An 18,377-nucleotide genomic window follows, 5' to 3' on the forward strand; every position below is an offset into this window, starting at 1 on the left:
CAATTTTTGATTTTTTTTTTATTTGACAGTAGATATACTTCCAGATTGGTCCCATTTAGTTTTCACGAAAATCTGTTTAGTACTTTTGTTTTAAATCAAAATACCTGAAATAAGTGAAATTGCCAATACAGTGGCGTTTACAGTTACTATGCTAGGACACACTAAAAATAGAAAAAAATAGTGCCTAAAACAAAAAAAAAAACTTCAAATGCTTGTTTGACATAGCACCATCTTCAACCCGATCGATAGAAAGGACATAGGTAAGTATAATGATATTGTTCGCTTTTTAGAGCGATCCTTAAAGTCGGCCCAATTTTTTTTGTTATAAAGTCCATGTGAAATTAATTAAAAGGTAGGTAAAGATCAAAAACAAAGATATTTTCAAAATTACCATTTAATGGGAAACAAATTTACATTTTCATACACAAATCGCTTTGGACTAAATTATCGCATTTGATTAAATTATTTACAATGAATAATTAAAAGATATATCATTAGCCGGTACTAGTACCTGTATATCGTAAAGATATACATAACAAAATCCGATACATATATAACGATAACAACTAAACAATATTATATAAAAGAAAAGGCACAATTATTTTATTAAATGTGCCTTCTTTACACATACAATATTTTACAAAATTTGTCGGCACAAAGAAAGAGAAATCCAAAACAAAACGAAGATTGGTTTCATAATAATATTTTTATAATATGTATTTCATTAAAATTGTTAAAAATAAAAAAAAGGGTAAATATATAAATAAGAGAAAAAAATAAGATTCAAAGTACATAAGATTATAGAGAATATATATAAGAAACCTCCCACGAATAACATACGATAGATAGTATTATTCGAATGCTTATAAGTTCATTAGATATTTTACAGTCAAACTAGCGGACGCCCGCGACTTCGTCCGCGTGGAATTCAGTTTTTCACAAATCCCGCGGGAACCATGGATTTTTCCAGGATGAAAAGTAACCTATGTGTTAATCCAGACTAAAATCTACTTACATTTCAAAACTAAATCGCTTCAGTAGTAGCGGCGTTAAAGAGTAACAAAGATCCATAAAAACTTTCGCGTTTATAATATTAGTAGGATATGATGTAATGAACTTGCGTGGTATCGAATGAAATACAAGCAAATTAGGTATATATAAAATGTATTGAAGAAACAGGTGGTTTGCATTTCTCTTTCTTCCAATTCTGCAATCGACAATTAGGTATTTACTCTTATATTTTATTTTTTAATTAAGTTTTCTTTGAGTTAACAATATATGGAATGACCACTTTATTTTTTTAACCGTTGATATTGTCAAGATCAAATATTATGAATAAATTCAATATTGTAATTTTGTATTATATTATATTTTGTGCTAATTGCGATGCAATAAGCTATTGATTTGAATTAATATAAAATATTAAACAAATAATACATTAATTAATACATGAAAAGAATAAAATGTATACAATATAATTGAATTAAACTTTAATAATTATGATGAAAAATTAAACGAAATCGTTTCGTTTTTTCGTTGCCAGTACCTCATATAGTGTATGTTGTCGCTATGAATTAAAAAAAAATTAAAAACTAAAAATAATTATTAGGTAATATTGATGGCATTTGTCGAAATAACATAAATTTTAGCGAGGGCCTTGAGTCAAATTGTAAATGCTCATTTGCACGGTTGTATGAATATATACTTCTCATCAAAAAAAAAATCGAAACAGTCCGCCTAAACAGGTAACTTGCGGAATGTTTCGATTTTTTTTACGAGAAGTATAATATTAATTAATTATTATAATTTAGATGAGATACGGATAGAAAATAATTATTTAGAGGTAATCAAAACTGTGAGGGAAAGAAGAGGTAGTTGTCTGAATATAAAATTCTAAAAGAGGAGTGAAAGCATTTACTACCAACATTGATTAAAAAAAAAGTGGATGCACAATCAGCGACCAAAAAACGTCCCCACTCAATGAAACACAACTTCTTGGCACTCGATTCAAGTAATCGCATTTGCAAATTCAACCTTAAACTCAATGTTTAAGGTTGATTTTGCTCTGTATTTGAGATTTTATTGAATATAAAGGCCTTTAGGTATAATTTTCTTTACCAATAATTCTAAAACTGTCAAAGCAAAATCGGCCAGTTTTTAAGTGAAATTTTCTACATGATTGTGCGTCCATTTATTATAAGAGGTCAATGACTGCATATCGTTTAAATAATGTCCTACATAACTTATTCTATTGTGGTGGTATCTGAACTTCAATCGGAATTTCAGACCTTGTCTTGGAAGTTTGAAGTGTTGATTTATTTCATCCCTAAGCGCCACTACGTGTTAACGGAATTAAAGATGTGACGTTTATTTACATTTGTAGATATCTTACGCCTACGTTTTAACAATTTGTTATAGCTTGGCAAATTCGTTCGTAACACTCCCAATGGTTCGAGCGGGCCGTTAAGAGGTAGAGATGCCATGCGCACGACTTCACACCCGCGCAGTCTTTTCCCCCCGTCGCCCGCATATCATGGGAGTGTCATCATCGAGCTTGCCAAGCTATAGTTATACATATTATACACTATATAGAAACTGGCGTGATGTACTCGACGTTCGAAGGCAACGTGGTGCGGTGGGCACAAATAGTAACAATGTAATGTTGCCCAAACATTGTCCATTTATGCAAAGTGCCGTGGTGACGTGAGTCATGGGCGTAGCGAGGTAGCAGGGGCAGGGGGGGTAGGTTACTTAGGAAATAATCGTTTCCGGTTACGGCCGGATAAACTATGGTTTGGTCGGACAGTATCAATTAGTAATGACAGATACTCAATTTAATTATAGCTGCCCCGGTACAATCCTGGCTACGTCCATGGCGCGAGTGGTAAATGCACTACTGTCTGGAGCCAAACGCACCGCGGCTATAGTAGCGAGGCAACTGCGTTTCACATGTGCACTACTTTTGGCGTGCTCTTCCCACGAAGCCAGTTCAGGAGAACTGTTGGAGTGCTTTGGGTATCGCGAGCTGTGAAAAAAAAATCAATTACTTAGTTTATATTCATTATTATCATTCATCATTAACAGCCGATGGAGTCCGCTGCTGGACATAGTCCTCTTGCATAGACTTCCAAACACAACGGTCTCGAGCCGCCAGCATCCAACGGCATTTAACTTTTATTAAATAATATATTTCGGTCCCTTATTCCATGTAAGGCGATGTGAGACGGATATGACGTCAGCAGGGCTAGCACGGGCAAGGGAGAAATTTATCCACGGGGAGAGGATAAAACATTTATCCCCCACACTCGTTTTATCCACTCACCGCGCATGGGCACGCCGGTGGATATATTATCCCCGGTGGATAAACGGAGGGAAAGACTTGTCCACCCATTTGTAGATATCTTATAAATTGGCATTAGGTATATTAATAGTCCGAAATAAACGTAAATTTGATAATATTTGGTTATTTTGTGCATATTATTTATCTGTTTTCTGTTGGCATTGTTTTGTTTGGTGATTGTTTTTTGCGGTGGTTTGTAGTAGGTATCTATAGTATCTATCATACTAGCGGACCCGGTCAAGCTTCGTTTTGACATAAGTGCACTTATTCTCTATCCCTACTCTACCCTTCTATACCTCTATACCCTACCCCTACCCTACCCCTACCCTACCCCTGCCCTACCCCTGTCCTATCCCTACCCTACAACTGCCCTACCCCTACCCTACCCCTACCCTACCCCTACCCTACCCTACCCTACCCCTACCCTACCCTACCTCTACCCTACCCCTACCCTACCCCATATTGCGAAGCAATTGTTAAAGACCAAAACTTGCGAGACATAATTGTTTTTTTAAGTAAAGTTTTATCCCCACATCAACTTCACAGGGATAAATTTATCGCGTTTAAATGTCAAAAGTCCCAAAGTATATCATTTTATCCACTCCATATGCCATAGTCAAGGAAAAGATCTCCACGCGTAATGTCAATCGGGGATTAATTTGTCTTTTCCTTGTGGCCATGCTATGACGGGTGGATTTATATCCTTAGTCAGTGGATATAATGGGTGGATAAAAATTTTATCCCTTGCCCATGCTAGCCCGGCAGGTAAAGAGTGGAGAGTTAGAGAGGGGTAACGATCGGTTGGCGGGAACGACTTGCAATGTGGTCGTGGAGTCGTGATTTTATGGGTTACTTGGGATAGGCGGGAAGTGACTTGAGTGGAAAAGGGAAGTGTTGGTCAGCTGTAAAAGGCGCCTTTAACCCTACACACAACTTCACAAGTGCGTGACTCCACTCAAGGTCATTTTCTGCCATTCTTATTAATCATTCATAGTCTTATTTTGGTTACAGTTTCATTTGTTAATTAAGTTGTCCTGACAAATCTTGTGAAAAATAAATAACATTTGTTCGACATGTAGTGTTCTTATTTTTAGCAGCCTCAGAAGTGGTGGGAAAAATTGTTTATATTAAATTTGATATGGTTAACTACCCTATTGGGGAGGCTGACTGACAAGCCTCATACAGGTGAAGATGGTCTAGCAGAAATCGCACTTAGTGATAAAGTCGCCTTTGCTTATTATTCAGTTTAAACTTCTTATAAGTATGTACCTTTCTGTTGTGCATTAAACTGGTTTAAATAAATAAATAATGAATTACAGGCAGACATGGCTCATTTTGACCCTTTGTGTAGTACTAAGAAACTTGTCTTAAAGTAAATAAATATTTTGTCAAACAATTCGGTGCACGCTTTTTGAATAAGGCTTTAAATACAGGAAATTAGCATTTCTGACAATACAACAAAGCTTAAGCGTTGTACACTTTTTATGGAATTCTTACGTTTACGTGTTAAAGGACAAAAAATTAAATTGAAAAGACAAGCATTTCTAATTAGGTGTGTACCTATTCAGTATTTTAAAAGGATTGTTTAATTTACCAATCACTTAGCTATAACCTGCGGTGTCACCCGCCGAAAAAAAAATGAAAAAATGTAAAACTGATTGACCTATAAAAATGCCTACTGCCGTACTCGATGTTTACTGTTAATCCACAAACAAATTAAAAATATTTTCATTAATTTAAGAACAAGTTAATTGAAATTGTTATTAACAGTAAACATCGAGTTAAAATAAATTCGATTTATAAGCTTAGAACAATTAAAATGTTATTCAAAATATATTAACTATATTTATTTAATATATTTTGAATAACATTTTATAAACAAACAATACATAATTTAAAATAAATAAGTTATGAAATGACATAAAAATGAAGATAATAATCCAATAATTTAAAATTTAAAATTTTAGCCAAATCAGTTTGAAAGTCGCAGCGTAAAGAAGGAACAAAAACACATACACGCATGAACGCACGCACGCAAACTTTCGCATTTATAATATTAGTGTGATGAATAAACTTACAAAGCGTGTGGTGCGCTTGTGTGAGCTGCTCGACAGCTTCGGGCGGCAGGTTGGCGACGTCCCGCTGCAGCAGTCGCATGCCGAGCTGGCGCTGCTCGCTCTCGTGGCGCAGGCGCACGTCGCGGCTGTGCTTCACACTGCGCAACTCGGTCAGCCTTTGTAGAAATAGAAAACCATTATCTTGAGCTAACGAGATCCTCGATTACGTGTGGTATTCATCATCAAATCAGCCGATGTCCACTGCAGGACATAGGCCTTTTGTAAGGACTTCCAAACATCACGATCCTGAGCCACCTGCATCCAGCGAATCCCTGCGACTCGCTTGATGTCGTCAGTCCACCTGGTGGGGGATCGACCAATACATAAATGTAAAATAACACAACAACTTACTTGGCCTGTAACTTAGGCTTCTCTTCTGGATCACTGACGCTGCTACTTCGGGAAGTTTGTCCTCGATGCGTGTCTACAAACTGACTTTCCCTTTCAACGCTGAAGCTTGGCAATTCAGCAACTGCTTCATAATTCGAGGTGACAGACATATCCAATCCGGATGAGGCACAGCGTAATTTTAACTCTTCATTTGTCCGCAAACTGTCAGAGAGTCGTAACTGGAGGGTATCTCGTTCTTCTAAAAGCTGCGTCAACTCCATTGTTAACTCCTCACACCGTACGTCCCTTTGATGCAGCATATAAAGAGCCAAGTCTAGTTCTGCTCTGGGAACAGCATCTAAAAGCTCTTTATCTAAAGATTTTTCCAAACTTTCAGATTCCGCACCCGGTTTCGTATCTGGGGCAAAAGTCACATATTTTTCTGTCTTACTAGTCGTCGCTCTTAAGGCATCTTTCAAACTAGATATTTCATCTTTAAGCGTGACTATTTCTATTTCTTGGCTTTCTAAAACTGCTTGTGTCTCAGTAGCTCTGTTGTTGTATTCCTCTAATACCTTATTTAAATCAAATATTTGCTTATTCAAATTCGTGCATTCAATAATTTTCTCCTTTAAAGACTCTGTCAAGTTATTGTTCTCATTTTCCAATTCTTTTTTTAGTTTGTCAGAACTGCCCGCCCGTTCATGCATTTTTAACCTTAATATTGCCAGCTCGGATTCTTTTTCGTAAGTCAAGTCTTCTACTTTTTTTTCGTAATCTATTAACTGTTTTCTCACACTTTCAAATTCTTCGCTTCGTTGCGTTAGTGCAATTGTAAAATCGTGTGTTTTCTGGAATATTTCACTTTCTTTTACTTGGATTTGCCTATTTAATTCCGATATTTTAGCATCGTGACTGTTACGTAAGTCATCTGTTTGCTGATTCAAATTATCATTTACAGTTTTCGTAGCGTCTAATTCGATTTGAAGGTTTTTAATAGTATTTTCATATTGGTGGCATTGATTTTGATTCTGTGTTTTTAATTCTTGTATAATTTTATCATATTCTTCTTGGTGAACAAATATTTTATTTTCTTGGATTACTTTTTCATCCTCCATTTCAGAACGAAGTAAATCAAGTTGATTTATGATATCTGCATATTTTTCTCGGAGATTTATAATGTGTTCTTCCTTTTCCTCTAATTTCTTTTGTAAAGAACTTATATGTTCTGCTGTAATAATTTTATTAGTTTCTTCTTCAGTCGAGGACTGAACATTTTCTAGAAGTTGTTCATATTTGCATTGTGAAGCATTCAGTTGAACTCTCAATTCTTGTTCAGTTTTTTGGAATTCACTTTCCCTCTGCGCTAAGTGTTGCTTCCACAACTCTGCAATTTCAAATCCGCGTTGATCCATAGCACTAGCCACTGACGAACGAAGTTCAGCAACGCTTGATAAAAGTTGGTCATTTTCAGTATTTAAATTTTCCACTTTCTTGTTTAGCTCGAGTATTTGACTTTCGTAAGCACTTACACTGTCTACTAGATCTTTATTTTTTAAATCAAGTTTTTCAATTTGTTTTTCAGAGTCATCCAATTTATTTTTTAAGCTCAAGCAATACTCTTCCATGGCACTACATTTTTCTGATAAAGCAATAGCATTGAAATCTTGTACTTGGTTAACATTTTCTTCATTTACTGACATAGTTAATTTTGTTTTCAGTTCTTCTAATTCATCTGTTAAAATTACCACCTTAGAATTTGCTTCGGCGTGTTTTTCTTCATCTTCAAGAAGTTTTGATTTAACGTTATCTAACTCGTAATTTAATGAAGATATTTTTGTATTAGCTTCACTTTCCAGTACCTCTAAGGACTGTATTTTCTGCTCAAGCGCTAAGTTATTATCTAATAGTTCTTTTTTTACATTTTGCCACAAGTTTTCTTTTTCGTCTATATTGTCTAGTAAAAGCTTGTTTTTCTCCATGAGCTCCTCGCAATACGTTTCTGAGAGGCGCAAATTATTCGCCAATATTGTGTGGTTTTGTTGTAATGTTGCATACATATTTTGCAATTCATCTAACTGATTCGTTAACTTTTCACAAACTATACTTCGCTGTTCTAAATTTTCTTTAAGATTACTGATTTCATCTTTCAATTTATCTAGACATGATTTTAATTCATTGTTTTTATCGTTTACATTATCACAGTTCTCACATTTCAAAAGATACTGTTGCAGTTGTAGTTTAAGGTTGTTTATTTCTTCTTTTAAATTATCATTTTGTATAGATAAATTCTTATTCTGAACATTCACACTATCAAGGGCCGTTTGTAATTCATCATTTTCTTCTTCTGCTTTCTGCAGTTTTTTGTTTAATACAGATTCATCAGATTGTTGAGTTGTCGACGGCGTTTTAAGGCTATTGTCTGGGCTATCTTTAGAATCACTACCCCATTGCAGTGAAGTAATTTTGTCAGTAGCTTGCTTATAATTGAATTTCCATAACTCCAGTTCATTTTCTAATTTTTCTTTCATTTCCAATAATCTATCATTTGCATTTTTAAAAATGTCATTTTGTTTCTTGACAGTTTCTTTGTCTTTTCTTTCTTTATTCAATTCCGTCTGTAGGTCTTGCACTTTTTTCTCTAAAATGTCGAGGTTACTTGATAGTTCACTTTCAATAGCCATATCTAACATAGAAGATTGGGAAATTTGCTTAGATAATTTTAATTCATTTGCTAGCATTTCGTTAGTAACTTTTAATTCCCGTAATTTCTTTAATGCTTTTAACAATTTTGCATTTGCTGTACTTAATTCTATTTGAAGTTTTTTATTTGCATCATTTAATTGTTCTATTTCCCGATTTAAATGAGAAAATCCTGGTGTTACATCGTCCATTTCTTCGTTTGATCCGAGACCCCAACCTTCTTCCGAATTAAAGGGATCAGATTCTTTCGTATCATCACCTTGCTCTTTGTAACACAAATAGGTCTTTTTGGGCACAATCATCGGTTCTATTAAGCCTACGGATGGTGAATCTGAAGATTGTTTTTGTGTTTTCTCAGTGACTGTTTTAACTATGTGTTCTGTTTCAATCGGCAATGAGTCGCCATCAGAAATTATTTGTGAATGAAGAGAAGTTATATCTAAATCTTTTTCATCATCCATTGATTCTATTGTAGATGAAATAGTCAATCCTTCTGTTTTTGGTATATTCATTTCAAAAACTACTTTTTTCTTTTCCATGAGCTGTTTTATTTGTTCGTCTTTTTGAGTTATTAGCAATTGTAAGTGATCATTATTTTGTTTCAAAGAATCAATTTCCTTAGCTAAATTATTTATTTGTGAGAATGATGTCTCGATTTGTGCAGTTAACTCTCTATTTTTACTATCTAATGTCGATATATCTGCTAAATTTTTCGCTTGCATTGAATGAATGTTACTGCAAAGATCTGATATTTCTTGATTTTTACTGTTTAATATAGAATTAAGATTATTAATTTCATTAATGTATTGTTCAGTATAGTCTGGTAAAGAACTCTTGTCATTACTAGTTAACTTCTCAGTTAACATTTCATTTTGTGAAGTTAGTTCTTCTAAGTTAGCATTAAGGTTATCTGCAGTAACCCTATATTCTTGTAATTGGTTTTCTAGCTGCGACACATATTCAGTAATCTTTTCATACTTTTCATTTAATATTTTCTTTTCTTTAATAGCATTTTCAATTTGGTTATTAAATTCAGCTTCTAAATCCTCGATTTCTCTCTGTTTTTGTATTAATAAAGTGCTATGCTCATTGGATACTCGTTTAACAGTCGCATCTAATTCTCGAATTTGACTTTCATACGTCAATATTTTGGAATCGTTTGTTTCAGCTTCTTTTGCACGTAATTCCAATAGACTACATTTGTGTTGCAGTTCAAAGTTAGACTTCTGCAAATATTGAAGTTCTTCATTAAATTGATGGATTTTCAAATGTAGTTCTTTATTTTCATTTTCTATTACATGCAATTGTTTTTCAACTACCCTATCATTGTCAATTAGTAAAGCTAGTCTATTTACTAATTCATCTTCTTGGATTGTGTATTCAGTATAAGCACTTTGTTTCTCATGTAGTTGGGAATCTAATTTATCTGCTTTACGTTCTAAAGTTTGCCGTCTATTTTCCATTGTAGAAATGCTATCTTCGAGACGATCTATTCTATTTCTATATTTATCGATTTCAGATTGTAAGCTTTCAATATATACGTCTCGTTCCTGAAGCTTAGCATCGTGACCAAATTGCAATTGACTCAATTTTTCACCCTGCACGTCAATCTGGTTAGATAATTCATTTATTTTTTCTTGTTTTTGGTTTACGTCTCCTTCTAAACAAGATATTTTTGTTAAAAGATTAGCATTATTTTTTTGTTCAATTTCATATTCTACTATTTTGTTGCTTAAACTTTCAACTTGTGATTGAAGACCCTCATTTTCATCGCGTGCTATATACAGATCTTTGTTAACTAACTGTAGTGTATAATTTAATTTAGAATATTTTTCTTCATCATTGGCGCTATTTTTTCGTAAATATTCGATGTCTGATTGCAATTGTAAGATTTCTTGAGATTTTTGGTCAAGTACTATTTTCAGAGAATGTAATCGGTTAATTTCTTCCTCTGCATGTTTTAGTTTTTCGTGTAAAGCAGGAATAGTTTCCACTTGTATGGCAAGCTGCTCGTACTGATCATTTTTAATTTCCAGTTGTTTTTGAACTTCATGAAGTTGTTGTTCTAATTCAGAGTACATTGCTGATTTTTTCTTAATGCTAATAGCAAATTTCTTTAATTTCTCTGTCAATTCTTTGTTTTTAATCTCCAACACTGAACATTGTTCACTTTGAATACTGGTATTGGTGGATATAGAATTCAGTTTTTCTTTAGCATCCTCATGAAGCTTTTTTAGTTCACTTAGTTCACTGCTTTTTTGTACTACAATGTTATGTAGTTTCTCATTATCTATAGATTCTTTTCTAAGTTGTAATTTTATTTCATGTATTTCTTCATCGCGCTCTTTCGATTGCTGTAATACATTTGACAACTCTTCAGCTTGTTTTTGTTGTTGAATCTGCATTTCTTTTATGAGGGTTTGCTTTTCCGCTAATGAATCCTGTAACGTTTTAATTTCTTGTTCATATCCATTGATTTGGTTTTCTTGTTGTGATTTAAAAGAAGCTAACTGCGCTTTGTCATCCTCAAGGGTCCTTAATTTATCTTCATAGTCTGCTAGAGACTTCTGATATAATCCTATTTGTTTATTTAGTGATTTAATTAATTCAGCATTTTGATCTTTCGCTTTTTCTTCTTCTAATAAATCTATTGTAGATTTAAGTTTTTGTGAGACATCATTTAATTTAGTTATTTGATTTATGTACTCTGACATTTCTTTATCTTTCTGCTGTAAAGTATTAGAATAGTTAAATACTTGCTTTTCATATTCTAATAATAAATTCTCTAATTCATGTATTCTCGAATCTCGCGCGTTTAACGCAGTTGCATATTCTTGGTGCATTTTTTGAATCTCAATTTGGAGCATTTCATGTGCTTGAACCAGATGATTATTTTGTTCTACTTTATTATCTTTATCTTTATTTAAGATATCGATATCACTTTTTAATTGGTTGTTCTCGTCAGTCAGCTTCTTTAACATTTTTTCAAATGGCGCATTGTTTTGCTCTTTCTGTTTTTCTTGCTGTTCTTCTAATGACAAAATCTTCATTTGACAGTCAGCAATCTCATCTTCTCTTTCTTTTATGGTATTTTTAAGTTTAAGTATTTCCTTTGTTAATTGTTTAACTGACTTTGTTTTATTATTACCTTTATCACCTGAAGACTTTTCGTCATGGTGCAATGTTTCTGCTATTGATGCATCTACAACGTCTTCTATATTTAACGGTTTTGATATTTCAGCAGTTTCTTTGAGTATTTCCGTTCTCTCATGTTTTAGTTCTTCTATTTGACGGTTTAATTCATCGTTTAGAGAAAGAAGTTTAACTTTTTCTTCATTAAGCAAATCAATTTTATTTCTCAAATCATTACAATTTTCTTGTAACTCAATAATGTTTTTATTTAATGATTCGTTTTCCAGCGACAATTTATTCATCTTTTCCATTACTTCTTTTCGTTCAGAGGTAAACAAATCTATTTTCGTTTTTAGTTCCAGAGTTTCCTCTAATAGCTGTTCACTTGATGTTTTGTATTCTTGACTACCAGAATTATTTTCATCAACTTTCTTTTCACCATCAAGGCCCTTATTATATTCTTCAAGCTCTAATTTTTCCTGAGTTGTCAAGGATTCTACCATTTCTATAGACTCAGCGGAACTAACTTTTTCAGCACTTAGTTTTTCTAACTTATCTGTGAGTTCTATATTTTCTTGAATGTAGTTGTCTAACTTTTGGATTAACTCCTCTTTTTCATTTTGAAGAACTTTAATAGTGCCATTTAACTGTTCTTTATCAAGTTTTAGATTATCTACTATTAATTCCAATTCTTTTTTTGATGCATTTAGCTCATCTATTTGTTCTTCTAATTGAACCGATTTCATCTCAGAACAAACTTGTTCATTTTGTAGTTGGTATACATCAGCTAACTTGTCTTCCAATTCCAAATTGCTTTGTTGAAGGCTATGTAGCTCTGTAACCATTATGAAATATATGTTACTACATTTTATATTATTATTATATTTATTATTAGTGGACGTCACGACATTTTCAACCGCGTAGTTTCCGTTTCCGTGGGAATACGGGGATAATATTATATTGCCTATGGTAATATACGCTGACAATTTTGAAATCCATTGTTGAAATGATTTTTTTTCATCGGTTTAGTGGTTTATATGTGAAAGCATTAAATAACAAACAAACTCACATTCGCATTTACAATATAAGTATAATATTAAATTCATGTATTATGTTTAATACCATTATTTCTGTAGCTATATCCCCATGTATGCTTAAATCTTTAAAACTATGCAATGAATTTTGATGTTTTTTAAATAGGTGGAGTGATTGAAGATGTAGGTTTATATTTTAAAAAATTAACATCCATTAAATAGTGGAGAAATACTGTTATTTTTGAGGTTTCTGATGTGATGTCATAAATAATCATTTTATGACATCACATCAGAAATTTCCGCATATATTTCAAACGCAGGCTGATGAACCCTACGAGATTTATCAAAATAATGTACTAAGCATTGTACACATTGAACAGGTCTACAGAAAACTCCGCGACGGTTTATGTCTATCTCTTATAGATATTCCACAATATAACATTTTTTTTTGTCATTTACTTTTTACGACAATTATTGGCTAATTTTCGAAGCGATTTTAACCAATACAGCATTAATCCTTATCCAATTAAATACTTTAAATACATTGTTGATTTAATACAGATCTATATGGTCCTTTACAGCATATGATTCAAATAAATATTTTCGAAGATATTACGGATTTAAAAAATGCGAGACGTAGCGTTTGCGGCGGTACCGGCCGGCCGGAGCGGCATTTTATATAAATAAAATGTATACATTTATTGTTTTCAATATAATACTCAATACATACATATAAAATTTAAATGTTTGTGTGTGATAACAAAATAACTACATTTATCAAAATCTAATTTTTTATTTATTAAGCTACTAGCGTACGCCCGCGACTTAGTCCGCGTGAAATCCTATACCTACCATACTCTACTCCCACCCTAAACCTACCGTACCCCATTCCTACAATTACCGCACCCTACCCATGCCCATCACGACCCTACCTCTACCTTAACAGACCCCTACCCGAAGTATCCTATAGCCGTTTCCTGATTCTAAGATACCTCTCCGTCAATTTTCAGCCAAATCGGTTCATCGGCATCCACTAGTTATTAATAAAAATTAAAATAATTTATTTTACCTTGAACTAGATCAAATTTCTGTGTTTCCAGTAAGCTTATGGATTTCAGCCTTGCTTCAGCTAAGTTTTCCATTTCAATCATTTTCTTATAAATTTCTGTTTCTGTTACTGTAATAAAAGATAAATAAATAAATAACTATAACAAAAGATAACAAATAAATATTACAAAATTTGTAATAATTAAACTTACATCGTCCACTGTCATAATCCACAAGATGTAATTGTAGATTACCTTTTTCTTCTTCCAATTCTGCTACCTTTTGAGTAAGCTGGTGAAGTTCTTCATTTAATTTAACTATTTCAGCATGCACATCTGACACTTTACTGAAATTCTCAATGGTCTTCTGCATTTGTTTTAGTTTCAACTTAGAACTAGATTTTACTTTTATCATATTTTTGTTTGCTATTTCAAGCTCTTCGTTGAGTGCTGCAATTTGTTCTTGTGCAATTTTTAATTTCTCGTCTAAATCTGTCACATCTTCTGTACTACTTTCAGCTACATCAGTTTTTATTGACTTGTGTAAGTCAGTTTCAGTACCAGCATCAACCGTAATTACAGATTCTTTTTGTCTCTCTAGCAATTCACTTATAATTGTTTCATTTTTTAAATTAACTGCTTGTAGTTCAGATATCAAGCTGTCTTTCTGTGATATTACATATTCTTTTTCCAATATGTCTTTGTTTAATGACTGAAGAACAATGTCCTGTTTAGATTTTTCAACTTTGCTTTTTTTGTCAGTTTCCTGTTGTAGTGATTCAGACGATAACTTACTCCAGGGAGACTTCATCTTTGATGCTGTGTTTCTGCTGCCTTTCCTACTTGGAAGTGGACTGACCTTTTTACTTGGAGAAATATTTGTTTTAGTTTCAACATTCAGAGCAACTAATTGACTTTCCAAATCCTTGTTAGTCTGTCTAATTTCATAATTAATATGTTCTAATAATTCAATCTTTTTAGTTAGTTCTTCCATATTATTTATTTCCAATGATCCTTTTTCTTCTTCAACTTCCTTATGAGTTTCTTTTATCTCATCCTTATTTACTGATAGAAGTCTGATTCTTTCATGTAATTCTTCTACCTCTTTTGATTTAAGTTCTATTTCTTGCAACAATTTCGAATGAGCAACACTTATTTCAGTTTGGGAATTTTCAAGAACTGTGTTAGCTTCCTGAAGATGTTTTATCTTTGCATTTTTTTCTGTGATTTCTGTCAATAACTTTTGTTTTTCTTCTCTCCATTCTGTTTCCATGGTACAAAAATTTGTTTGCATAATAGTCATCTGTTGCTTTGTATCTTCAAGTAATTCCATAGATTCTTTTTCTGGGGAAATATAATTTAACTTTACATAAGATACAAATGATAAATATTATAATTACAACACTTTCATGAAAAAATTAATTTAATTCCAATCCTTACCTTTTTTATTAAGGTTTTCTGACATTAAAGCTGTAGCTCTATTTTTAGCTTCTATAATTTGGTCTTTTTCTTGTATTTTCTCTTGTAAATCTAATATGGTTGTTTCCATGTCTTTTATTTTTATTTCCATAGCACTAACATTGTTATCTTTTTCTTTGACCAAGTTCATAAGTTTTGATATATCAGCATTATCTGAGGGCTGATAATAGTTTATATTTAGATATCTCCTAAAGTATTAACAATATCTACCACTGGCGGTCTTGCCAACAATTCAGTCTTTTAAACTGTTATGTATCATCTATAACTATAGATAATTTTTTAAAAATTCAAAAATACTATAAGAAACCATTACATTTGCCACATTTAGTTTGGCTCTAAAATAGATACTAAATACTAACCTTTTTAATTTCAATTGTTTCACTAACTGAACTCTTTTTAGGTGGTTGTATTGCTTTTTTCATTGGTCTTTTACTTATCTCTTTATATTGTTTGATCCTTTCCATAAGAAGTTCCTTTTGTTTCAAAGTATTTGCCAAGCTTTCACTAATGCCAGGTACTGAAACAAGATCAAAGAAGGGAAAATAAAGGCCATTAGAAACATTGTCTTTAGTCTAAAAGATTGAATAATCAAGTTTTTTTAGAAGCCATTCATGAACAGTGAATGTAACAGTAAATAAATAATAATTTATTTATTTTGCCATTTTCAGTGGAAAACTGACAAATCCAAATTACAGTGTGACCGAGACATGACATTAACCACAAACATATTTTTTTTTATTAATACTCTATGTATGAAATAGAAAGAGTGAGAAAAATAGATTTTGATACTGCAATGCTAAACTTGGTTGATATTATAATAATATGACATGATGTGGTTATATTATTCACAGAACTTTGGTGCACTGTTTCTAATACTTTGATTTGCATGCAATAGATCTCTCATATATTTCTAAATCTAAAATTAATATACTCACTGTTAAGTGCATCTTGAACAGACAGCGTGGTGGAAGTATCAGTTGCAACAGAATAGCCAGTTTTCTCACTCATGGTGGATGCCAATTCTGAAGCTGTATCGCCAACATCTTCCTCTGTAAATAATGTTTCTTTAAATTACTTATATTTCTCTAATTACTTTGTTCGCCCTTAGACCTCTGTAATCTGGCTCTTTTACAAAATCTGTTCTTAGCAAACATCTACAAAAAAATTTGTTGTACACTAGTGTCTCTGGCATGATTCTGAATTTCAAAGTTTTGACGGGAAGTCGATAGTCAGGATAAGATACTTTCATTAAATTTCCCTAATACTATTTTAAAACCAATGACCAACTAATAACAATAGTTTTTTTACGCCAAAGTATTTTTTTTCACTTAACAGCTTTCGTTGTTCAAGCCAGTTCAAAATTTAAATTAAGTTGTCAAAATAATGCTCAAATTTCCAAGCAGTTTAAGAAAAAATATTTAACTTCATAAGCAAAAAATATAAATACAATACCAAAAGGACGTCCCAATAGTTCAGCAGTAGCTTTTCTGTGCTCTTTAATTCTTTTGGACACAAGAGCAGCATTCTCTAGACACTTCTGTGCCCTTTCAACTTTTATTTGTCTTTCTGCCGTTGTGGTAGGCTGTAATCATGTTATAATATTATTTATTTATGTTTTATTAAATAAAAATATGTTAACATCAATAGAAGAGTTTTTAGAGAATGGTACCAGTAATATAATGTTGTTATAATACAAAGATACAGAAAGATTTACTTACATTAAATGAAAAATGGTGGCAAATACAAAGCGAGAGCTATGTATAACAAAAAAATAGGTGAGTGAACTATTAGTTAATAAATTACTGCAAGAATTTTAAAATTTCCATGCTACCAAAAAAATATTTCCAAAAGAATAGTTATTTTCACAGTTGTAGGTATTTGCTATTTATAAAAACTTAATAATTAGATTCTCAGAATGCTATAAGTTAACATATGTTTACAATATATTTTTCCATAAAAGTACATTTAACAAAAAAACTAACATTGTTTCAGTTATGAAATAAGTTTAAAAACAAGGTTAACGAGTTTTAGAAAACACGTCAACCACATTAGTCTAATAAAACTATAGTGATTATTGATGTACAGATATTCCTTGAACTCAAAACAATATGTCAATATTCATACCTACAAGGACATTTTATAATAAGTAATGCGTAAATTCTCCAAATACCTATATCGGTAGAAAACATGAATAATGTACTCATTCGTTTAACATTTCTATTCTAATTACATCAAAAGAAATCTACAATCATGCGAATTCCATCAACTATTGATTAGAAGAATGTAGAAGTGCCACTGTAATGTTGAATGTATGTTGTTTAAGTGTTTATTTACCTTGTGTTGTTTAACACTGCCTGCAATATTGGACACTTCACTTGGCGCTGCTATATTTGTGTCGGACACATCAACCTTTTCGTCCACTCCAGGACTGTTGTCGATGTTTGCACTTTCTGACATTGTAAATTATCCTCCGCGGACATTAAAACGATAAATTGTAAATGCACACTATATACGACAACAACCTTTTATAATGGATGGACCCTAGATGTTAAAAAAGAAGAAATTTCAATTAAAATTGTTAAAATATTACCACCACAGCACTTTGTTATTGCTTGCCATTTTTTTGATCCACGTCAGTCAGCAGTTAGGGTTGCCAAATGAATATTACATATTCCCCAACACAAAGAGGAAATTCAAAGATACCGAAAACTATCTATAGGAATATATATTGGAACGAAGTTCCATATCGCGCGTTGCGAAAGGAGTTAGACGGAAAGAATTAAGACCAAAAATTTAACCGATACTTTTTACCTGACTGCATATGAAGGAGGGTAATGTTTTTCCTGTAGTTGTAAGCCGACTGCGTTAGCTAACTTCGTTCCATCCGGGTGTCCCTTGACACCTCTCAAGCATTTTATGAATTTTTGTGTACGGTATAAATTCGTAATAGTATGAAGCTAATTTCTGTATATTTTTTCAATTTAGATTTTTCATTTTTGGAGATTCCAGTGTAAATAATCTTGAAAAGACTATTGTCATAAAAACTATTAATTTTAAAATTACAATAAATATGAGATGCTCTCTAGCTTTTTCATTTGACATGTCACACGCAAATAAAAAAAACAATAAATAATAATATTAATTGCAACAATTTATGGAATCTATCTTCAAGTGGCAATAATGTTGAGTTACGTCA

General features: G+C 32.4%; 1 protein-coding gene across 1 annotated transcript; it reads right to left on the reverse strand.

Moving 5' to 3' along the window:
* Positions 1–1,904: 1,904 nt before the first annotated feature.
* LOC112054497 (protein lava lamp) lies at positions 1,905–17,831 on the reverse strand. Its single transcript, XM_024094297.2, has 10 exons — positions 17,516–17,831; positions 16,634–16,763; positions 16,117–16,230; positions 15,541–15,698; positions 15,143–15,341; positions 13,916–15,046; positions 13,726–13,833; positions 5,809–12,457; positions 5,419–5,573; positions 1,905–3,025 (listed from the first exon to the last, which is right to left on the reverse strand). The coding sequence occupies exons 1-10, from the start codon at positions 17,636–17,638 to the stop codon at positions 2,946–2,948; spliced, it is 8,847 nt and encodes a 2,948-aa protein (XP_023950065.2). The 5' UTR covers positions 17,639–17,831; the 3' UTR covers positions 1,905–2,945.
* Positions 17,832–18,377: the final 546 nt, after the last annotated feature.

This window comes from Bicyclus anynana, chromosome 6 (genome assembly GCF_947172395.1).
Source record: "Bicyclus anynana chromosome 6, ilBicAnyn1.1, whole genome shotgun sequence".
Classification (NCBI taxonomy): Eukaryota; Metazoa; Arthropoda; class Insecta; order Lepidoptera; family Nymphalidae; genus Bicyclus; species Bicyclus anynana.